At 42.3% G+C, this 24,939-nt stretch overlaps 1 protein-coding gene across 1 annotated transcript in view; it reads left to right on the forward strand.

Moving 5' to 3' along the window:
- LOC136137558 (ATP-binding cassette sub-family C member 4-like) overlaps positions 1 to 24,939 on the forward strand; it is a 127,079-nt gene that overhangs the window by 58,306 nt on the left and 43,834 nt on the right. Inside the window, 5 exon segments of the mRNA XM_065895937.1 lie at positions 6,417 to 6,567; positions 11,009 to 11,128; positions 12,841 to 12,946; positions 14,026 to 14,206; positions 20,918 to 21,073. Of these exon segments, the coding sequence (XP_065752009.1) occupies positions 6,417 to 6,567; positions 11,009 to 11,128; positions 12,841 to 12,946; positions 14,026 to 14,206; positions 20,918 to 21,073 (714 nt within the window).

The following is a 24,939-nucleotide window of genomic DNA, read 5'->3' on the forward strand; positions in this document are numbered from 1 at the left end:
TGACCAGACTACATTCTCCAGTTATTCAATCAAAAGGTAATCTAGGTGTTGTGTAGGTATTTTGTAGATGTGATTAAAGTCCATCATCAGTTGATTTTAAGTAAGAACGATTATCCTGGATAGTCTGGGTGGGCACAGTTCAGTCAGTTGGAAGGGCTTAGGAGCTAAGCCTTCCCTGAAGAAAAAGAAATTCTGCCTGTGGGTAATAGCCTCAGCTCCTGCACAGGAGTTCCAGCGTATCCTTTGTAACTGCCAGCCATGTGAACTTTGGACTTGCCTAGCCAAGTCTGATTGTGGAGTATTATCATTTTTATATTGTTAGATTTAGTTTATTGGTATGTTGTTTCATGTTCCTAAGACAGTTTGGTTTATAATTTTTCTTTCTTTTAATGTCTTTGTCTGGTTTTTACATCATAGTGCTGTACTCAAATTTCCTGGAAGAGTTTGGTAAAACTTCTTTTGTACAATTTATTTGTGTAGCCCTCTTGGCCTAAAGTCTTTTCTGTGGATACAAATTCTTTTTTTTTTGGGAAGCCACGCTGTGCAACTTGCAGGCTCTTAGTTCCCCAACCAGGGATTGAACCTGGCACCCCGGCACCCTGGCAGTGAGAGCGCCAAGTCCTAACCACTGAACCACCAGGGAATTCCCCTGGATTCAAATTCTTAATTCAATATGGAATTATTCAGATTTTCTGTGTCTTATGTCAGTCTTTGTATGTCATTTTTCAAGACATTTGTCCTTTGCATTAAAATTTAAAAATTTATCAGCACAATGTTTATTATATTCTCTTTATAATACCCATGGTATCTCTTGTGCTATCCTCTTTTAATTCAAATTAATGGTAAATTTCCCATTTTTGTTTTTGTTTTGTATTTTTCCTTACATTTCATAGTGCTTTCAAAGAACCAAGCTTTGTATTTGTTGATTTTTCTGCTTAGAAGTTAGTTTTCTATTACATTCATGTCTACTTTTTTCTTATTTCCATTCTTCTACATACTTTAGTTTAATATGCTGGGTTTTCTTTTTAAATTATAAGATATATTTTAAATTCTTGACTTTTAGCTTTTTCTTTTTGTAAGACTTTATTTTTTTGTTAGGGCATTTTTGCAGTTCACAACAAAATTACGAGGACGATATAGAGATTTCCCATGTATTCTCTGTAGCCTTTAAAAAAATGTTTAACCTGTAAATTTACCTCTAAGCACAGCTTTAGTTTGCAGCTTTCAAATTTTAATATTAGTAGATTTTCATTTTCTTTTGCCAAAATACTTTCTAATTTTATTACAATTTTTGAACTAGGTGATATTTTCAAGTGTATTAGTGAGCTTCCAAACATTTATTAATTTTCTAGTTACCTTTTTGTCACCGATTTCTACTTAAATCCATGTAGGTTAGAATATGTTGTGTACAGTTTCTGTCCCTTGAAGTTTGTTGATTCTTGCTTTAGTATAGCATACATGTAACTGAAAAGAACGTATTATGTAGTTGTTATTTACTGCAGTACTGTATATTTCTTAATTAGGTCAAGTTTGTTAATCATGTTTTCAAAACCTTCTATATCCCTCTTGATGTTTATCTGCTTGTTTTATCAATTATTGAGGTGAGTTTAATTCTCCCACTGTGAGTACGGAATTGCCTATTTCTCCTGAGTTCTGTCAGATTTTCCTTTATATATTTTGAAACTATGGTATTAAAGGATGATATAAATTTGGATTTTAAAAAATACCTTCTGGATAAATCGACCCTTTATTCTTACGAAACGTTTTCCTTATTTCTAGGAATCCTTCCTAACTTCATGTTCATAGTGGTGTAGACAGATACTCCAGCTTTCTTTTGGCTAGTGTTTTTATGGGGTACCTTTTTCAACGTTTCATCTCCACCTTCATGTGCTATTATTTTTAAGGTGTGCCTTTTAAAAGCAGCAAATAAATGGACTTCAGTCTTGAATTTTGTAATAAGCATGAACCCTGACAAAAGGTAGAAAGGAAACTATTGATCAATGAGATATGCTGAACACAAGGGAAGAAGTGCAGTGTTTCCCCAGTGCTTTCTGTTGTGTTGATTAACAAACTGTAAACCAGACACCACCATTCACTCTTCAGTGGAGTTAGCTGCGACTCTCAATTGGGAGCTAATTGAAGGATACACAGGTCCCAGAGCTGGTGTGGTTGTGAAAAGATCCAAGGCAGCCAAATGAGGGATGAACGTGTGATTAGTGTATCCCAAGGAAAAGACAAGTTTAGAAAAGCTTAGACTTAGGGTTTGTGTACATCTCATCATACAGATATGACACCCCAGTGTTCTGATTGAACGGAATTAACCGAGGTGGGTGAGGTCAAAGGAAACAGAGGTGAGAAACGAGGGATCTGGGAACCAGAGCTGATCTCTGAACCTCCTGGGAGGTGCAGGGTACTCTATCAGCTTACATGCAGACTCAACACTAACCCTAGGTTGGCATTAAGTTTAGGAGCTTACATTTAGAAGCCTTCCATGTTTTTCCTTTTGCTTCTATTTATACTGTAATTGAAGGGTAATGAGTACTGTAGGATAGGAGTTACACTTTTTTTTTTTTTTTTTTTTTTTTTTTTTGCGGTACGTGGGCCTCTCACTGTTGTGGCCTCTCCCGTTGTGGAGCACAGGCTCCGGACACGCAGGCTCAGTGCCCATGGCTCATGGGCCCAGCCGCTCCGCGGCGTGTGGGATCTTCCTGGACCGGGGCACGAACCCGTGTCCCCTGCATTGGCAGGCGGACTCCCAACCACTGCGCCACCAGGGAAGCCCAGGAGTTACATTTTACTTCTTAATTCTTTCAGAGTTTTGTGTAGTTTGTTCAGGATTTTACTGTCTCCACAAGAACCTTGTGTTAGCCAGCAGCACAATCTATGTGATAGCCACTTCATTGAAAGGTTATTTTTTAATCTCATATGTTTTCAGAATGAATAGGTTGAAGAGTCTCTCCTACACTCGCATCAGTAAACAGCTTACTGATCAAAAACTAGTTGTCATCTTTTTCCCTCTCTAAATCTCAAGGAAATCTTGCCTTGTTTTCTTGCCAAAAGTTTATTGCACTTAAGTTATATCTTTTGCAAAATCAGTGATAGTTTAAGGAAATCTGGCTGATTTGTACTTACCACAGCTTGAAACAGAATTCTTAAGAGTCTGACCGTAGAATGAAAAGCTTTGAAATTCTTTTGAGGTGTTAGCAATCTTAATGATCCTGGTTTTATTTTTTAATACTGTAAACAAATAATAAAAGTAATGTCTACTGATTAAGTGGTTTTATGATTAAATATATATTTCACATCGTGCCTAAAATAGATATCAGAGTGAGCGAGAGAGAATTAAATAATAGAGAGTGAGCCCAAAGTATGAATGGCATATTTATTTGCATTAAATAGGAAGAATACATTGTTACTGATGTTTATAGAAAGCATGTTCTTTGATGTAAGCTTCACAGAGACTGTCAGGAACAGAATCCCTTGGAATTAAGTTTAAAGTAACATGTGGGTAGATACCTAGGAATTGCTACAGGTCTGTAAGCAATTTGGAAGTTAAATGCCAAGGAGGCAAATGGGGCCTTGTATTTCAAACTGTGCTTGTGAAAGGAATGTGTTAAAATCTGCAATATTATAATACAGTGTTAATTCTATAGGTCGAGACTTTCTGGTGAAATTTTAATGTTTGTAACCACCATCCAAATACAGGTGTTACACATTTAAACTACTCAGCCTCATTTTGTGTCCTTGGTGTTTATGTATTTATTAAAATTAGATAGGGTTTTTTTTTTTTTTTTAAGTCATTTTGCTTTCTGGGCTTAGACCTCATCTTTCTTATGAAATTTTCTTTTTTCTTATTTAAAGAATAATTCTTAAATCGACACGTTAGTGTGTTCTATAGGTGAGCACTTTTTTTTTTTTGCGGTACGCAGGCCTCTCACCGCTGCAGCCTCTCCTGTTGCGGAGCACAGCCTTCGGACGCGCAGGCTCAGCGGCCATGGCTCACGGGCCCAGCTGCTCCACGGCATGTGGGATCTTCCCAGACCGGGGCATGAACCCATGTCCCCTGCATCGGCAGGCGGACTCCCAACCACTGCGCCACCAGGGAAGCCCCGAGCCCTTTGTTTTGATCTTACCTCTGCTTTCCAGGTAATCTGCTGGGCTGGGTTAGTCATAAAAGACCCTCACCTGGGGAGAGCCAGATTATTGAAACTGGTGAATGTTGTCCAGTCAAATGATGTGAATCTGCTAAAAAACTGTGATTTGGATTTTTTTCCTAATTGACATTTCAGCAGGTTGTTTTCCTGACAACCAACAATGGCAAGCCAAGTGACTTTACTTAAGGCTAGACATAGAAGGAGCTGGAAGGACCCTCCCCGTGAGCACGAAGGGTGTAGCAGAGTGGGATGCATTAGTTAATCTGGTGGCTGTAAGAAATTGTTCAGCTGTAGGTATAACAGGAGAGAGGTCAGACAGCCCTATTTTTCTCCACTTATGATTGGAATTGTTCCTTCAGAATTCCATTCGTCTTCACTCTGAGTTTTATACTGATACCACGGCAGAGACTGGGAGAAACAGGAAAAGCACATGGGTCTACATCCAGATCATGCAGTTTGGTTCACAAGGGCTCCTGGTCATAAAGTCACAGTTCTGGAAGCTTCCTCCTCCTTCCAGGCCCCTCCTGCCTGCAGCTGTGGCTCTGGGATTTCCTGAGTATGAACAGTTCCTGGCTTTCTCTAAGGAACGTACTAACTTTCCGGGAAAACTTAGGACAACTACTTACCTCCCAGCTTCATGTTTCTTATCTGTAAATGGAAAGGACAGTTCTTACTTTTCTTATTCACAAGATGGTTGTGAGGATCCCCTGAGAAAACTGATTTGGAAGAGCTGTGAAACAATAACCTGCATCTCTGTGATACAGGCATTACTCCGCTAACCCGTCCCTCAGAGATGCGCTGGGGCCAGCTTGCCCTGGGTGACAAGGCGGGGAGGGCCCTGCACTGGAGAGCACAGGATACAGGTGCTGGCGCTGAGAGGACACAGAACAACTGGTGTTAACTCGCACACGCATCTCAACCTTCCCAGCCCAGCTCCTTTCGGGTCAAAATTTCCATCAAATGTGATTACTACCTGCAAATTATTCATGCCACTCTTTCTGTTAAACCAGCCTGTGAAATTCAGCTGTCAGTCTCTTAGAATCCTCAAAAAAGTGTTCACACGTTCTTCGCTGTGTTTCCCCAGCACTCTGTGACCTGTACAGATCACCATGGATTTGTATCCATCTGAGACTGTAAAATTCAGAGGCCTTGGCTGAGGCTATGTGAATCTCCACGTCCCCCCAACCCTGCCCCGCTTTCACAGCAGGCAGATGCTAAGTGCTGATTGCGTTCCTGTCGCCTGAAGCTGTACGCCATGATATCATACTTCTCCCGAGAAAGATGGATGTTTAAATCAGCATCCTTCAGTGCCCTGGGTTTCTATTCTGTCTGCTGTCTTTTTAAGCCAAGATCATTTCCTGAGATAAAATCACCTCATGGGATGAGATGATGATTAAGTGAATGTTCATGGAACTCTTAGCACAGTGCCTTGCATAGAGTAAACACCTGGTAAATGGCATCTGCTGTTGTTATAATCATTAGCCTTTGAAATGGACATTTTCAATACTTTGCATAATGATAGAAAGTTGGGAGCAAGCTTAAATATGTCATAATGGCTGTAACCTGGGCTCTCCAGCTCCATGACTTGTGTTTTGCCATCTTGATCAAGTTGCTTTTCCTCTCCCTGTGCCTCAGCGTCTCCATCTGTAAGGTGAGATAATACTATTACTCGATAGAGCTATTGTGAGAATCAACTAAGTAAATACACGTGAAGTATTAAATGTACAGCCCGGTACACATTCAGCACTCAGTAAATACTAACTATGGTTAGAAAACCAAGAAAGAAAGAGGAATTCCTGCTTCCAAAGGTCAACATTTGAATTTTTTCCTACTTTTCTGGACACTGAATTTGTAATTAACCACTCCTTTACCCCTACATGTATAGACGAAGCTTCTGAATTCCTCATCTGCGGTACCTGCTTGTTCATCTCTCTGGTAGCACCTACTGACTCATGATAGTTTGGGATTCAAGTCCTACTCTAGTCTTGAATATTCTCATCTGTGAAAAATAGTAATGCCTGCCTCACAGGGCTACTGAGCGTTCCCAAGAGCTAATACCTAGAAAGTTCTTATAGTGTTTGACACACGCAATAAATAAATACGAGGACCACCTGTAATTTTATTTCTTTGGATGGGAAAGCATTCCCTACCATTCCAACAAGTCTTTCAAGGAAAGGAATGCAGTCCTAACAAAACAGCCAAGTTTATCTTTGAAAAGAATCCTTGACAAGGAGGCCTCTGTATCTCTTTCTGCTATTTTAGACATTTCTCCTTGTGATTGGTGTGGCAGGCGTGATGGTGGCTGTGATTCCTTGGACTGTGACACTCCTGGTTCCCCTTGGCATCATTTTCTTTGTTCTTCGGCAATACTTCTTAGAGACGTCAGGAGATGTCAAACGCCTGGAATGTGCAGGTGAGTTCCCCGGGGCTCTCAGGTTGGGATGGCAACTCAGGCTGGCTTCCATTTACGCTGTAATGGACCAGACCCCTGAAATTCTGCAGACTCTGTTAACATTAGGTAATTGGATATTATGGCCACTGTGAGTCCATGTGGCCCTTAAGGCGAATGGAGCTGGTGGCGGGTCAGCTGCAGCTTTGCGTTTTAGCACAAGGAGGACGAATGTGAGCGCCGTGAGGACAGGGGACTGTTTCTGTCTTGTTCATGACATGCTTCCTCACACAGAGCATCTACTCCATAAATACTTTTCTTAAAAATACAATATTTCATCATGCTGGAACTAATGAAGAAGGGAAACGGGATTTTTCTTCTCCAAAAGTTACTAGAAGTGACAAGGAAAGGAAAAGATTAGGAAAAGGAAAGGAGACATCAGGAAACATATGTCAGAAGTAATATATTTGAAAAATACATTCTTTCTCATGTTCAAAGATGGCAATTAAGTTGCACTTGTTAAATGCTTTGAAAAGGTTTGCATTTATCATCACCAGTATTTGGTGTGGTACCACCCTGTTTGTGGTCCCCCTTCCCCAAAGCTGTTCATATAAATGGCTGCTGAAAATAATCCCCTGAGAAGGACACAGGAGGGGGAATCCGTTCCGTACGCATGTAGTTTATTACTCCATTCAACTTCCTAGTTTTAGAATAATGAGAAACACATTTTATGATAAATTATTCTATTCTGCAGGTAATCAGAGAGGATGAAATAATTCAGAGCTTATCTCGCTATTAATGCACAAACATATTTCATTAATATTGAAACAAAAAATTATAAGTAGAATTGTTATATATTTTTTAAAAAGGTATAAGGACAATAGCCAAAAAGGAAGGAAGGAAGATGTTTACATCAGAAATCCCAACCATGGGTAGTTATTGCAAATTAACACCCACTTAACTTTCTAGAAACCAAGCCAAGAAGAGAAGCATATTGATCCCAAGGTTCTTCGCATCTACTAAGTGGAAAAACATCTAAATTCATCGAGACAAAGGAGTTTTTTTGTTGTGGTATTTGTGTGTTTTTTTAAAGTAATGAATTATTCTTTTTTTTTTTTTTTTTTTTTTTTTTTTTTTTTTTGCGGTACGCGGGCCTCTCACTGTTGTGGCCTCTCCCGTTGCGGAGCACAGGCTCCGGACGTGCAGGCTCAGCGGCCATGGCTCACAGGCTCAACCGCTCCATGGCATGTGGGATCTTCCCAGACCGGGGCACGAACCCGCATCCCCTGCATCGGCAGGCAGACTCTCAACCACTGCGCCACCAGGGAAGCCCATGAATTATTCTTTTTTTTTTTTTAAAGAAGATGTTGGGGGTAGGAGTTTATTAATTAATTAATTTTTGCTGTGTTAGGTCTTTGTTTCTGTGTGAGGGCTTTTCTCTAGTTGTGGCGAGCGGGGGCCACTCTTCATCATGGTGCGCGGGACTCTCACTATCGCGGCCTCTCTTGTTGCGGAGCACAGGCTCCAGACGCGCAGGCTCAGTAGTTGTGGCTCACGGGCCCAGTTGCTCCGCGGCATGTGGGATCCTCCCAGACCAGGGCTCGAACCCGTGTCCTCTGCATTAGCAGGCAGATTCCCCACCACTGCACCACCAGGGAAGCCCCTAAAGTAATGAATTCTTAAGAGGCATTTATCCTAAGTATTTACGTAAAGGATAGTGGGCATCAGTTTCATAAAAGCTGTAGAAAAAACGTTCAGTCATCAAGAGAACCAGCTAAAGCCCCGTGAGGTCTGGTTTTGTGAGGTGTTTGAATGGACTGTGGAGCAGTAGAGTCCAGATGTGTGCGCTGTTCTGCCTGTGTGACTTGGTAGGATGGTAGGACCTGGGGAAGCAGAAGAGGAAGTGATGAGCTCCATCCAGTCTTCTGTGTACGCAAGGCTTCAGGTGTTTTATGATTTGAGGCCACTCATGAAATGGAGTCATTCAATAGTCTTGCTGCAAAGCAGATCTGGTACATTCAAAGAGGAGTTGTACCAGAAGGAATGCTCGACAGAGACTTTTGCCTGGGGCAAGGACCGCCTCCCATCCATATGAAAGTGGAGAGGAGGGCACCTCCTGAGGCTTTTTTAAAGAATCAGTACAGGAATTTTTCAGTGTTTGTTATGGGGGTTTTGAAAACTTGGGCACAGCTCCTGTGGAGTGTTTGTGTTTTCGGCACCCCTAGTAGGCTGTGAGTGTTAGACGGTAAGTTCAATCTGGATACTCCCTCCTCCACTCCCCCAGATAACTAAATGTGGCGGTCAGTTCATTAGAACTGTTTATGTTTTCTCTCTAGATAGTGGGTCTGTGTCATAAATAAAAACACTGCTGTTTTCTCTATACAGTAAATGATAGTATGTCTTAAGGCCACTGCTAGAGCCACTAGCAAAAAGATGGACGCCTGATTGCTATGGCCAGACGACATAAACCTGCTTCGTTTTTGTGCTCGGAAGAACTACTGAAGTCCTGAGGTTTTCAGATCCTACTGCCTAGCTGCCACTGGAAGCTTAGGTTAACTTCTGTCATCTTAATGACAAATCTGCAGCTCATTATAATGGGGCTTTTTTTGCATATTTTTGCAAAAGCGAGCATAGCAGTGGTCAGTCAGGGAGCAGTACATAAAACCAAGGTGAAGTTTGGTTGCCTTTCTCTAGCCAGCTTCATTCATTTGGCAGTGCCTGAATGCTGAAGCCATATCCAAGGTCACAGACTCACACTGTCTGTCCCTGACAACAGCAGGTTATAGCGTAGTTCACGGTGGGGAATGAAAATCGTAAGGGTCCTCCCTGCCCAGCAGCCTGAAGCCCACCTGTTCCCTGATGTGCAGGAGCCAGACCCTGGTGCTTGTGTTCAGTGTGCTCTTAGAGAAGATGCCAGGAAATGAATGTGATACCAGGCCCCAGACCCACATGAAGTCACTCAAAAGAGAACGGACATTAAGGCCACGGTCAGATTCTAAAAGAGTGATGTGAGTGTCACATGCACGGTGACCTCCAGAAGCCTCAAGTATCCAGCAGGCAGTTATAAAAACATCCATCAGGTTCATGGAGTGGAGTCAAGACCATTCAGAGACGCCTTGGCTGCCCGGGTCCTATGGGCAAAAGGGCAGTGCGATACCCAGGCTCCATGACCTGCAAAGAGACTCTTGATGCAGGTTCAGGGAAAGTCCCAGGATGCAGGGAGACAGCAGACTGTCCCTTCGCCTTCTTATCTCACCCCTGTCCTGTGCCTGGCACTGTTCCAGTTTGGGGGATATGCCGATTTTATCCCAGCCCTTAAGTTACTAATCTGAGGTGGAGAAAACACATAGATAGCTCATCAAAATTCAGTGTGGTGAGCACTGTCACGGAGAATTAAATTTAAAAATGCTGCTGACTCAAAAATTAGTGGACAGTCGTTACTCAGCCATGAAAAAGAATGAAATATTGCCATTTGCAGCAAAATGGTTGGACCTAGAGAATATTATTCTTAGTAAAGTAAGTCAGAGAAGGGCAGTCTAAATACTATATGATATCACTTATATGTGGAATCTAAAAAATAATACAAATGACTATGTATACAAAACAGAAATAGACTCAGAGACATAGAAAACAAACTTACGGTTACCAAAGCGGGCAGGGAGGGAGGGAGGAACAAATTAGGAGTATGGGATTAACAGACACACATTACTATACATAAAGTAGGTGAGCAACAAGGATTTACTGTATAGCACAGGGAATTCTATGCAATAACTTGTAATAACCTATAATGGAAAATAATCAGAAAAAAACTGAATCACTATGCTATATACCTGAAACTACCACATTATTGCAAATCAACTATACTTCATTAAGTTTTTTTAAAAATTTGGGCTTCCCTGGCGGCGCAGTGGTTGAGAGTCCGCCTGCCGATGCAGGGGACGCGGGTTCACGCCCCGGTCTGGGAAGATCCCACATGCCGCGGAGCGGCTGGGCCCGTGAGCCATGGCCGCTGAGCCTGCGCGTCTGGAGCCTGTGCTCCACAACGGGACAGGCCACCACAGTGAGAGGCCCGTGTACCACACACACACAAAAAAATAGTGAACAATTTCCAACTGGAGGGATATCAGGGAAGAGTTTGGAGGGAAGCATGTTTGAGGAGGACCTTGATGAATGAGCTAGTAAAGAATTTCTTTATCTAAATCTAGCTGTGATTTGAATTTGGTCAAAGATAGGTTCAGAGAGAATCTTCATTTCTAGGTCATAAAAGTGAAGCTTGGTGTGAGCAGGAGTTGGAGGTTTCACGTGGAGGACCCTCTACAGAAGGGGCATCATCCCTCTTCTCCCAGGCAGCCCACCAGGAAGCCCTCTGGCAGGATGTGCAACCACAGAGCACGAGAGGCAGTTGGTTTCCTTGCATCCAGCCTCCCTAACTTTCTCTGTCGTTTGTCTGTCTCTGCTTCGCCAGCACGGAGCCTAGTGTTTTCCCACTTAGCATTTTCTTTCCGGGGACTCTGGACCATCCGGGCAAACAGTGCTGAACAGAAGTTTCAGGAAGTGTTCGACGCACATCAGGATTTGCATTCAGGTCTGTAAGTTTCTGGACATGATTTCAAAGGATGGGAGGTGCTGCCTTCTGAGGCTTGAGTCCCTGTCAGGTGGGCTTGCCGGCCCACACCTCTCTCTCTCTGCGCCTCCCCAGCCCTTCCTCTCAGCCTCCCCTCTGAGCTCCCCTCTCCCCCTGTCACACCCCTGCTTTTCTCCCCTCACTGGTTTGCATTGTCCTTCCATCACTGTGACCTGTGGCTTTCTGTCCCTTTAGGGCAGGAGTCAGCAAACTTTGTTTTGCAAAGAGCCAGAGAGTAATATTTTAGGCTTTGTTTGCTATACTGTCTCTGTTGTAACTTTTCAACTTTCCTGTTTTAGCACGAAGACAGACAAAGATAATACATCAGCGAATGGCCGTGGCTGTGGTCCAATAAAACTTTATTTTCAGAACAGGTGGTGGGCTGTTTTTGGCCTCCAGGCTGTAGTTTGCGGACTCTCTTTTCACAGCATGAAGGGCAGCAGATGTGATTGAGGAAAATAATTTCCTGATTTGCCGCCCCCCTGATGTGTATTATTCTCTGTGCCAGTGAAGTTTTTTCTAGGTAGAAATTTCAGAATTCCCTCTAAGTCTATAAAATCCTGGCTCAGTTATCCAACCTTTATTGTATTTTGAAGATAAAGTGGCATTTTGAAAGCCACATGCAGACCCCGTTAGCTGATGGTCGTTTGGATACTGGGTCCTAAGAATAAACGCTACGCAGGGCCTGCGGTAAGTGCAGAAGGTGCTGGAAACACAGTGTGAGATGCGCTCTCTGCTACTGGAGAAAAGGGAACAGTTGACATGTGAGAGGATGAGCCTCACTTTGAGGCCCAGCACTGCAGGAAATGTACCAATGAGACCATTTTTCCATGTCCTTTATTATGACTCTTGCCATCTTGTCTAATATACACGGTTTGGTTCTAATAAATTGTATTATAGCATTTATAGCATGTGATTCCACAGTGTGGTCCATGTGAAGTCATTTGTGTCTCGATGAGACCTTTTTATCTTTTTTTTTCTTTCTTTGCATGGGTGGAGGTCTTCGCAACTGTAGCAGGCTGGCCTTCTGAACATTCCAGGTAGCGTCCTATAGTTGGGAGGAGAGAACCAAGTTTACCATTAAGCTTTTTGTTCAGCTTTGCACTTTAGGTTTTAGCTTTAGGGCTACTCGGATCTCAGTTGTGGGTATTGAGGTGAGAAAGATTCCCTGTAGGAAAGAACAGTATCCTCGCTGCTGTGTGGGTACCAGATGAACTCACCATCCCTAACTATTCCATAGTAACAACACTGAATAAGAAACAATGAGAGTAGTATTTTAGATTTAAAAGCACTGGTTCTTAAAACCCATTGCCTTGTTTTTCGTGGTTTCACCTGCAGCTACATTGGACTTAGTGAAATTACATAATGATCCTTGAAACCGTAATGACGAAGGTCTGAATAATGACATTATTCCTCACCTATATAATACTGTAAAATGTATGTCAATCCTGTCGGGATTAATAAACGCATCTAACATTCTTTCTAAATTTATAGTGGGGTTTTTCTTCACTGTATTATGGTCTCAATCAACAGATAGTAAAAGTATGAGTAACACTGTCATTGCATGAAATGATTTAAATATGTAAAGGGGTCTTCTTGGTAAAGTGAAAGAAGGAGCTGAGCAAGGAGTTGAGAATGAGACTACTTTATTCCCCTTCTTCTTCCTCATTTAGCTTTGGATGCTGGTAAGGTGGGCCTGGCACTGTCTCTCGCCCTCACGCTCATGGGGATGACCCAGTGGTGCGTCTGGCAAAGCGTCAGAGTTGAGAATATGGTGATGTTTGTCTTATCTTACCGTTCTTAGCTTTTTCAAGTCTCCTTGCCATTAAATGGCATAAAAGCAATTCTTATGTGAAATAGTAAAACTGTTATTTTTACGTCATAGGTAAAAGATTTTTTTATATCCTCCTCCATTTAAAGTTAATGTAAAATAAAAAATATGTATCTTTTTCTCAGTCTTATGTGTGCCGTATCAGCAGGTTTTATATTCATCACAAGCTGTCTTCAAATATAATAAATGTCTCTGTAAGACGGAGGTTCTGAAACCCTGGAGAGAATATAAGCTAATTTCTTAGGGGTTTGTTTATTTTTGTTTCTTAAGGGGTAATACCTCATTTTTGGTAAAAGAAGAATTCAGTATTTTGAGGTTTGTTTATTTAATTAATAGGTTCCTCTGTCCCCCATCTTAGCATTTGATCTTGTATGTGTTAAACACCTGAATTTGCTGGTGTCCCTTTTTTCTGGTAGGATAAGCCCCGTCTCAGAATGAGCTATCAAAGGTGTCAAATTAAAGTTGTTTAAAAGGCCTTAGTCAATATGTAAATTATAGTCTCTTTTGAATATTAGCATCTTTTCTCCTAAAGGGAGAGAAACAATAAAAAATCTTTCCATTTCTTTCTTCTAATAGAGTAGAAAGTGATTAATTATTAAAATGAGGTTTGATGACCATCCAGTCTGCTCATCTATAACAGATGGCCCTTCTGTAGCAACACATTACTGATTGGCGTCCACAAGTATTCTTTTCTTTAACAAAATTCTTTTGCTTTTTATTCAGGTGTGAAAAGTGGATCAATAAAACCTTTGCATTCATTTCTCTAATTCTTTAATTTTAATATAATGTTGAAGGAAGTAAAGGACAGTGTTACAAGGCCATAAACAAGTTTGCAAATCATCAAAGCCTTCATCAAACTCCTACTTCTGTCCTTTGTGTTTGCGAAGACCTTAGATATTCTTAACCACAGAAACGCGGATGTAAAGATAAAAAAGCAGAATGCTTCATTTACAATCTCTGAACATCCATGAACAAGACCTTCCCTTCCTAACTCATGTGATGTCATATGTGTTTCAGATGATTTCAGTAGAGTGATTGAATATACAGACCTCGAGAAAGAAGCACCCTGGAAATACTTCTTTCGTCTTCCACCACCAGCCTGGCCCCATGAAGGAAAGATTTTCTTTCAAAATATTAACTTAAGGTACAGCTTGGATGGGCCTCTGGTATCGAAGGACCTGACAGCAGTCATTAACTCAAGAGAAAAGGTTTGTTTAAGCCATTTGCCTCTTTAAAATCCAGCTTAAGATTTAGCACTGCATCTGCTGTTGGGTTCCTCGTCAGTGTGTCAGGGGGACTCTTTTGTTCCTCTTGGATGCAGATTAGATCAGTGACATTGTGGGTGAATCTTTCTTGGAAACTGACCATGGAATGGGGATCCCAGCATTTCTTTCCCTGTGTGGTGAGCTGCCTCACGGTGGTTGGTGGGCCCTGGAGCTTCTTCGAAATGCAGAATCTCAGGTCCACCCAGACTTCTTGACTCAGAATCACATTTAAACAAGAACTCCCAGTAAAGTCGTTTCTCTCCCATAGGCAATTTTTTAAAAATTTATTTATTTTTATTTTTGGCTGTGTTGGGTCTTCGTTGCTGCATGCAGGCTTTCTCTAGTTGCGGCGAGCGGGGGCTACTCTTCGTTGCGGTGCGTGGGCTTCTCATCGCGGTGGCTTCTCTTGCTGCGGAGCATGGGCTCTAGGTGCGTGGGCTTCAGTAGTTGCGGCACGCAGGCTCAGTAGTTGTGGCACATGGGCTTAGTTGCTTCACGGCCTGTGGGGTCTTCCTGGACCAGGGCTCGAACCCGTGTCCCCTGCATTGGCAGGTGGATTCTTAACCACTGCACCACCAGGGAAGTCCCTCATAGGCAATTTTTGATGACTGATAACCTGTGATTTCCAAGAAATGTCCTTTGACAGTTTGCAATTGAGCTCATGAATCACCTAACCCCTCTTGTGTCTTAGCATGCGGCTCTAGAAAGTTCTGTGCCACTTACCCTACAAATTTACTTCTATATTTTGCAAATCATGCCTTTACATTATAACCTAATTCTGTGTGATTCCAGTGCATTTATTTGCATCTTTTCAGTGGAGTCTGTCTTCATCACAGGCAGTTTTCATCCCGCTGTCTGGCCTTCCCCGCACCAGCCTCGTGTGGGCACTATAGGTATTTCACCACAGGCTCGGCCCTGCCTGGGCTCGGAGTCAGAGACAGCCCAGTGTAGCAGTGTATATGCAGCTCTTTCACTACCTGACGGGATCAAAAATTACTCTTGCTGCCCGAAGCAGGGCACTAGGTCTGTTTGGCCTGTTTCCCAGGCACTAGGTGCCCACTTAGCCGCAGGTTTCTCTGCCAGTGCAGCTGTGGGTTCCAGTTCTTCCTGCTGACAGCCAGCCCCCAAGCTCAGGTACCTGTGTCCATGTCTTGCTTTAACTGTCTGGCATAGGATCTATATGGTAGGCCTGTTCTTTTAACTGCAGCTGCACCTCTCCCCACTTTCTCTTCTAGCTACACAGAGGGGCATAACAAGCTGCCAGGCCATCCAGGTGATAAGGAGGCCTCAGCAGAATGGAGGAGAGGCCCATGCGTGCGTTTGAGTCCCGTCCTGTGACTCACGGGCTCTGTTGTTTCAGGCAGACTAATTAATCTTACTAAGTCTCAGTCTTGTCTTTTGCAAGATGGAAGTGATAGGACCTAACCTCTAGGGTTGTTGAACAACTTAAACAAGATAAGGCACTTGGGCTTCCCTGCTGGCGCAGTGGTTGAGAGTCCGCCTGCCGATGCAGGGGACACGGGTTCGTGCCCCGGTCCGGGAAGATCCCACATGCCGTGGAGCGGCTGGGCCCATGAGCCATGGCCGCTGAGCCTGCGCGTCCGGAGGCTGTGCTCCGCAACGGGAGAGGCCACAACAGTGAGAGGCCCACGTACAGCAAAAAAAAAAAAAAAAAAAAAAAAAAAAGATAAGGCACTTAAAGCACCAGCATGGAGACTAGCATAGAGTAAATGCCTGGACAGATTGTTGTCATTTTCATAGTGTGTAAATGACTGTAACCACTTATACTGTATCAATTGTCTGCCCCGTGAAAATGTGAGGTTGGCCATTTGCAATTGTATGTATGGTGGCAGGATCCATCTGTCATGTCTTTTCTCTGTCCAACTTATTGTATACCTAAATAATATGGTAATCAATTTTCCGTAAATTTCTCCAGCTTGTGTTAAAAATCTCAGCTCCCTACATAATGCCCCTTTGTCTCAGGACACCACAGGTAATACAAATAATACAAAGGCAAATCCAATACAGATCCTGCTGTCAACACATACAGTCCAGTTGAAAAAGTAAGAAAAAGGCCATATTAGCTTTGTAAGATAGAAGGAGATCATCATTTTTATGGAACTTTAGCAAAAGATGGTATCACGTCTATTAGGGTTGAGAGGAGTCCACAGGAGGGGTCAGGGAGAGCATTTCTGAGGAATTAGGCCGGTGAGGCAGACTTAGTGATATATGGTTAGGGTTTCAGCAGGTGGAAATGCATGTGGAAGGCATTCCAGAAGGTGGGACCAGCATGAGCAAAGGCACGATGCCCTGATTCGGTGAATGAAGAACCAGGCACCTGCAGGGCATTCAGGGACAAGAACTGCCAGGTGTATAGCACACATTTTCACGTTCAGCCGTCACGACTACCTAATAACCCCAGGGAAGCTGCCTCGTGGAGGTGGAGGATGGAGAGGTTAGCGGGGACAGTTTTGTAGCAGAGACTTCCCGGGGTGGAGTGACGGGCACAGAGCCACCTTCGGGAGTTTAATCTGAGAAGTGGGTGCACGTGGACCAGAGTGGGCAGATGCGGAAGGCAGGGAGCCAGTAGCTGCTGGGCCTCCAACAAGATGTCAGGGAAAGTGATTCCACTTTTTGGAATCAAATTGATGTCAAGTAAAACAAAGTTATAACACCTGGGTTTGCGAATGTGCACCTAGGTTTACGAGTGGGAGTAGAAAATGGTATCCGGAATTCCCTGGCAGTCCAGTGGTTAAGACCCAGCACTTCCACTGCCGTGGGCCCAGGTTCAATCCCTGTATGGTTAGCTAAGATCCCCCAAGCCATGCAGCACGGCGAAAATTTTAAAAAAAAAGGAAGACAAAATATTATCATATTTCTGGAGGGTAGGTTGGCGCTACTTAACAGCTTCCTCTGAAGATGTTCATATCTGTTTCTTATCAGTTGCACACCTAAGAATTTCTCTTAAGGAAATAATGAAGGGTGTTTGCAAAGATTTAGCTTCAGTGATATTTAACAGAGGTATTTATAATAGCAAAATATTGGAGACCATCTGCCTATCCGGAAATTGGGGGTTTGTTAAATAACTGATCACACATACTGTAATATTATGTAGCCATTAAAATAAATACTTCTATGAAATACTGAATGAAAGCAGATTACAACAGTATGTTCATGTTAATCCCATTCTGTTAAGTATATGAGCTTGTATCTTCAAGAACACATCAACATAGAAGTCTAGAAGGTAAAAACATCAACATCTTAAGAATGTTTTTTAATCAGAGTGCTGGGGTATAGCTAGAATTTACTTTTCAAATTCATTTGCACTGATTATGATCAAGGAAAGAGTTTCAAGGGAGAGAGACTCAGTGAGGGATTGAGTCATGAAACATTGCAGTAGTAGAATCTGCAGGGCTTGGCACCATGCTGGACTCAGGGAAAGCTGGCAGTAAGGTGGACATTGTGAGCCCACGAGCCCGAGAAAGAAGTAATGAGAGTAGAGTGGGGAAGTCAGAGGAAGCAGCTGTTTTGTGTGGGGCATTGGGCGTTGATGATGTGGAGTTTGACGTATGAAGAGAGATCCAGAGGCAAAACCCTGGCCTGTTTGAGAAAATAGAACGGGTATGTCACAAAGCACTGAAATAAGACTGTCTCCAAGTGTCTTTGGTGTTAGGAATGTAAACTTACTGATACTGGTGACACTCTCCGTGGGCAATTGGAAAAACCCATTGGTGTCCTGGCAAAGCCTTCCAGAGTGGATTTTGATAGCTGAATGGTAGGAATAGCCAGAGCAGATCTTCTCTGAGTTGCCTTTTTCTTAGGTGCTCACGGTGTGAGCAGCCCTCAGTGCCCCTGCATATCTCTGCCGTTAACCAGGAGTCTATAGATGTTCCAGTTGGCACAGATGGATCAGTTTCAGTAGAGCTGATAGTATGGGAACATACGCACATTCTCACAGACACAGTTCTCGCCTGTGTCCCGATGTGTGCTGGTTTACATCTGAGAACACCCAGAAATACAGGCATACCTGGTTTTATTGTGCTTCAAAGATCATGCATTTTTTTACAAACTGAACATTTGTGGCAACCCTGCATCAAGCAAGTCCATTGGCCCCATTTTTCTTACAGCCTTTGTTCACTCCCTGTCTCTGTGTCACATTTTGGTAATTCTTGCAATATTCCAAATCTTTTCCAAATCTGTTACGGTGATCTGCGGTCAGCATTCTTTAATGTTACTACAACCCAGTGAAGTCTCAGATGATGGTTAGCACGTTTTTTTAGCAATAAAGTATTTGAAAATTAAGGTATGTACGTTGTTTTTCAGATATAACGCTATCGTGCACTTAGTAGGCTACAGCATAGTGCAAGCATAGCTTTTATATGTACAGAGAAACAAAAACATTCTTATGACTTGCTTTATTTGGAGATATTCACATTTTTGTGGTCATCTGGAACCAAATCCACAATATGTTCAAGGTCTGCCTGTACCCAGAACACATGAGTCATATCTATATACATGCACTAGGGCCTGCCTATATGCAGAGAATGGCCCATCTATATTACATATATTAGGGTTTAACATAAGGTATAAAATGGCTACAAAATAATAAAACTAGCTAAACTCACTTTTCTTACATTTAATCTCTATTGAGATAAGTTCTTTTTTGAAATGCTACAATTGATTTTACAGACAAAGATTCGAAACTTTGGAGGCATTCAAATGAGAAAACATGAAAAGTTCCCAGCATTCTGATTGCATGCTCAGAAAGACTTAGTTCTTCTCTGTTTACAGCCGTGAGTTTTAAAAATTTGCTGAATAAATTTACAAATGATTGAAAACATGTCTTACACCCCACATCAATTCCAAATTTCTGAACAGAAATGAAATCATCTCTTGGGAAGCTCCCACCACGGAGTTGGGCAAGCTTATTGATAAAAAAGGCCAGTTTCTGTATAGTACATGTTTGGATGCACACATTTAAAAGCCAGTTTTTACAGTATAGTTTTATTCCCGACCAGCATTTTACCTGCATTATATTGATTCCTTAATCTTATTCTTAATGCACTTAATTTCTCTCTACTTTGGCTTTAATAACTAGACTGAAACTTGCATGTCTTTCCAAGGAGCAATTTTAAGTATTAAGTTGTTTATAAAATGCCTTTTGAACTGCTCAGATGAAAGGTCCCATATAAGTAGCAAATGTTGTCTGTGTTGTTGTTGATCTCATTATGTGTATTTTGTCTGCTGGATACTGTCTTTTACGACACTGAGACCTGCATGTTATAATTTTAAGATGTTTCCTTTCAAGATAGGGTATAATTACGATATTTAACATCAGGAAGTGATTTAGTTTCTCTACCAAAGAATAATTCCTCTTAAATAGTAGATCCCTGAGAAAATGAGTACTTGTTTATGTATAACACTTCTTCCTTGACTTGTTGACATCTCTGTAGAATTACCCACATGATTCTCAAGGTCAAAATGCCTAGAGAGTAGGAATAAAGCTAATTTAAAAGGGAACTTCTTATGGGCCACTTAGGGTGGGGTCCCCAACCCCCAGGCCGCAGACTGGTACCAGTCGCAGCCTGTTGGGAGCTGGGCCGCACAGCAGGAGGTGAGCAGCGGGCGAGCAAGTGAAGCTTCAGCTGCTGCTCCCCATCGCTCACTCGGACTACCGCCTGAACCATCCCCACACCTCCAGCCCCGCCTGTCGCCTGTCCGTGGAGAAACTGTCTTCCACGAAACCAGTCCCTGGTGCCAAAAAGGGTGTGGACTGCTGACTCAGGAGACTGCTAGCTTTTTTTTTTTTTAAGTTTTATATATATATTTTTTTTTTTTTTAACACCGTTATTAGAGTATAATTGCTTTACAGTGGTGTGTCAGTTTTCTGCTTTATAACGAAGTGAATCAGCTATACATATACATATGTCCCCATATCTCTTGTTTTGTTTTTTTTGTTTGTTTTTTTGCGGTGCGCTGGCCTCTTACTGTTGTGCGGAGCACAGGCTCCAGACGTGCAGGCTCAGCGGCCACGGCTCACGGGCCCAGCTGCTCTGTGGCATGTGGGATCTTCCATGAACCCGCGTCCCCTGCATTGGCAGGCGGACTCTCAACCACTGCGCCACCAGGGAAGACCCTGTCCCCATATCTCTTGCATCTCCCTCCCTCCCACCCTCCCTATCCCACCCCTCTAGGTGGTCACAAAGCACTGAGCTGATCTCCCTGTGCTATGCGGCTGCTTCCCACTAGCTGTTTTACGTTTGGTAGTGTATATATGTCCATGCCAGAGACTGCTAGCTTTTCACTGCCAGTAGATTGATTCTGTTATTTTTAACTCTTTTTGGGACCAGGGCGTCTCAACCAGGGGACATTTGTCAATATCTGATATTTTTGGTCGCCAAAATGTGGGAGGTGCTTCTGGTATCTAGTGGGTAGAGTCCCTGGCTACTGCTAAACATCCTACAGTAATACACAGGACAGGCCCCTGACCCCCCAACAATGAATTATCTAGCCCGTAATGTCAACAGTGCCATGGTTGAGAAACTTACAGACTACTCTTTATATAGGACGTTAAAAATTCATCTTCAACAGCCAGGGTTCTCCTAGGTTTGTTGCATATTGTGAATTCTTAATCCCTCCTGGATCTCTTTACAGGTTGGCACTGTGGGAAGAACAGGAGCTGGAAAAAGTTCCCTCATCGCTGCCCTTTTTAGACTGTCAGAACCTGAAGGTGAAACTTCCGTCTACGGGATCTTGACAACCATAACTGGATTTCACCATATAAGGAAGAAAATGTCAGGTGTACCTCAGGTATGCACATCAGAACATTCTCACATGTTCTTTTTATAAGGCACCTAAGTTTAGCTGCTTTTAAGTTGATTGGTTTTTTCAAATTGCATGAAAGTGTTGATCCGTTTTCCCCCAGTAGAGCATATTTTTAGCAGCAGGTGTTTTCAGCAGATACTTTCCTCAGATACCGGGGTTTGTTTGTTCTTTCGTTTGTTTTGTGTGCATGTGATTTAATAAGTGACCCAGACAGATTTCTGGACTCACACTTCCTCAGGTGCCACAGTTTTATCCACTGATAACCACAGAATACTGAGAACAAAATGATAAATGATTAGTATAGCACTGGAGAGGTTCCTATAGAAAAACACGAATTTTAAGTGTCTTAAAGATGGAATTTTGCTGTAGGAAATAAAGCTACCATTTCAAAGGTGATTATCTCCCTGGAAGGCTTTGTGAAACTGTGGAGCTTTGAGGATTACAGGGTATATTGATGCTCTGGGGAACCTTTTAGAATTCAACCCTTAATAAATGATTAACCAGGCAGGCAGTACAGAATAACGAGGAAGAGCACAGGACACGGAATCCCATCTCTGTGCACCTCAGTCTTCTCCCCCTTACAAGGCAGCTGACAGGACCAACTCTTTGAGCTGCTGTGAGGACTACATAAGTCAGTGCATGTGAAGTGCTTCCCGTAGACCCCATACACAGTTGCTGTGACGGTGGAGCGTTGAATTGACTTTCTCTTCCTGGGCTCTGATTCTGTTCTCTTTTGTTCTGCTTCTTAAAGACGTATGACTTTCAGGTATTGTCTTAGAGACTGGATTATCTGCACAGTAGAAGCTCCTGCCATTCCTTATGGTTCACCCACCCAACATAATTCAGTGAATATTTAATTGAGCAATTACTATCCTCCAGGTATATACCCAAGGGCGACATAGGCCCTGTGCCTTCATCTGCCATCCTGCCCTCTGCTTTGACAGCCTTGCTGATTTTTTTTTTAATTTTGAGTTTTTAAAAAAAATTCTCTACAATTACCTGGCCATCAAGGGAAGCTCAGAAAAACACCCTCTTGAGATGAGAAACAGAAACAGGAGAGGACACAAAAAGATCCAGGCAAGTGTTCATCCTGGAATGTGGGTATAATGAGCTCTGTAATGCCTGTTGATTAGGAAGCATATAGAACATGGCACCCAAAGGAAGGAGAACGTGGACGTGTGTCTTATGACTGAGTACAGCAGTTGCTACATACCCCTGGCCTCTAAAATACCTGGAATTACTGTAAGTATTTTTGAAATCAAGATATTCCTTCCAGACCACAATGAGATGCCAGTTCACACCCCTTAAGATGTCTACTATCAAAAAAAAAAAAAAAGAAAGAAAATAACAAGTGTTGACTAGGATGTGGAGAAATTACAATCCTCGTGCATTGCTGGTAGGAGTGTAAAATGGTGCAGCCACTGTGGAAAACAAGATGGAGTTTCCTCAAAAAAGTTAAACATCTAATTACTATATGATCCAGTAATTCTGCATAAGGTTATAAACCCAAAAGAATTGAAACAGGGTCTTGAAGAGCTCTCTGTACAAGCATGTTCATAGCAGCATTATTCTCAATTGCAAAAAGGTGGAGGCACCCAAGGGTGCATCAACAGATGAATGGATAAACAAAATGTGGTACATATATATACAATGCAGTATTATAAAAGAAGGAAATTCAGACACATGCTACAACACAGATGAACCTTGAGAACATTATGCCAAGTGAAGTAAGCCAGTCGCAAAGGACAAATACAGTATGATGCTACTAATATGAGGTACCTAGAATAGTCAGTTCATGGAGACAAGAAGTAGAATGGTGGCTGCCAGGATGGAGAAGTGGGGAGTTGTTGTTTAATGGGTACCGAGTTTCACTTTTGCAAGATGAAAGGAGTTCTGTGGCTGGATGGTGGTGAGGGCTGTACAACAATGTGAATGTGTTTAATACCACTGAACTGTACACTCAAAAATGGTTAAAGTGGTAAATTTTATGTGTATTTTACCACAATTAAAAAGACAATTTTTAAGAGATCCCTTTCAGGAAAAATGGGAAGAACTTTTCAGTACATATAATCCCTGTATTTAAAGATTCCCTCTGGCTATTAAGATTCATGACTTAGTGATTACAGTAGAAAATAAATGAGTTTAGATTCCCAAGTTTTAAGTTTTGATTGTACCCATTTCTGAAATGGCCAAATGAGACTATTTAGCAGAAATAACGGGCATGTCTCTAAAGTCCTTTCATATTCTCAGATGAAAGGATCTGGAAGCGTGCCCTGCATTATCTTTAACGTTTCTTGGTAAGAAAAGGCTGTATGTTTGTGTACGTAAAGGACTCTGTAAGTAAAGAAAGCTTGGATGATTCTTGGCTCTGCCGAAAATGTTTGGAAGCACATCTGAGCAAAGACTAAATATACCTTGACATCACCAGGGTTTGGTTCTATTCCATCAGTTTCCACCCTACTTTTGAGCATGCTCTGTGTACACACTCCAGAGAGTGTGTTTATAAAACAGTGCTAAGCTTTGTATCCATGTAGATAATGATCACCAACCACTGTAAACACAGAACCTTTATTTTCCACTTTTCATGTGTTTGTCTCCAGGGCGCAGTGTTGGTTGATTAGAGGGAGAGAATCTGTAGACACTGTGCAATGTGTAAAGGTCCCAGGAAATCATTCAGGAAGCAGCCAGGGATAGAATATTTAAGAGCGTAGACTGAGTGTCAACATGACCTACATCTTTATTCCTGTTCTGCCTCATACGAGTGTGTGACGTTGATGAAGTCACTCGGCTTCCAAGCTTCATAGTCCTCCTCATTCTTAAACCAGGTCTGGGAACTGCTGCCACACAGATGTGCTGTGAAGATGTAAGTGGGTGTGAAAACATTTGTGGCCCATGCCTGGTTCTTGGGAACACTCAGTCGATAGGAACTATCATTGTTCTTAAGGATCAGGGCACTAAACTTCTAGGTATTAGTTCTACTTATATAAAAAGAGTAACACGTTCTGGACTGACTTTGCTCTTTAATTTCTGTTAATGTGTCCTTGGTGATTTTCTTTATATTTATTGCTTATAATAAAAACCAAATTGTTTCCATCAGGATTGAAGCCTATATGGAAATTCAAATATGGGTAACACTATGAAAAGTTGTATTCTTCAAATAACTCACACATGCTAAAGAGTCTAAACATAAACCTATGGTTTTTTTTTTGCGGTACGCGAGCCTCTCACTGCTGTGGCCTCTCCCGTTGCAGAGCACAGGCTCCGGATGCGCAGGCTCAGCGGCCACGGCTCACGGGCCCATCTGCTCCACAGCATGTGGGATCTTCCCAGACTGGGGCACGAACCCGTATCCCCTGCATTGGCAGGCGGACTCTCAACCACTGCACCACCAGGGAAACCCTAAACCTATGTTTTTTAATATACAAAATTATCATTTCTAAAAAACAAAACCAAATTGTTTATATAAATTCAAAGAGTAAAGCAAAAAAAAAAACCACAGTAGGAGTTTTGGGGAAAAGCATTAACAGAGAAATGTATCTAATATTTTCTACCAAGAACAAGAAGAGAGAATATCACTTCTTTGTATTCTTTTGATTTCTGGCTCCCCACCCACCAGGTTCTTTCCTGACTACCACCCTGTACCCACCTGTACTTTCCAGTTCCCCACCAAGACCTCTGGCGTTTTCTTCTCATCCCTCCCCACATTCTCGACTATATTCTTCCTCTCCTTGAAGGAAGGGCCCGTGTCTCTCATTTCTGTTGCTCTAGTGCTTGTTGCAGGCCCTGACAAGTTACACAAGTATTAATAATAATAAGTCCTGATAATTACAGAATCCTCAACACGTTTTAGC

This window comes from Phocoena phocoena, chromosome 18 (assembly GCF_963924675.1).
Source record: "Phocoena phocoena chromosome 18, mPhoPho1.1, whole genome shotgun sequence".
NCBI lineage: Eukaryota > Metazoa > Chordata > Mammalia > Artiodactyla > Phocoenidae > Phocoena > Phocoena phocoena.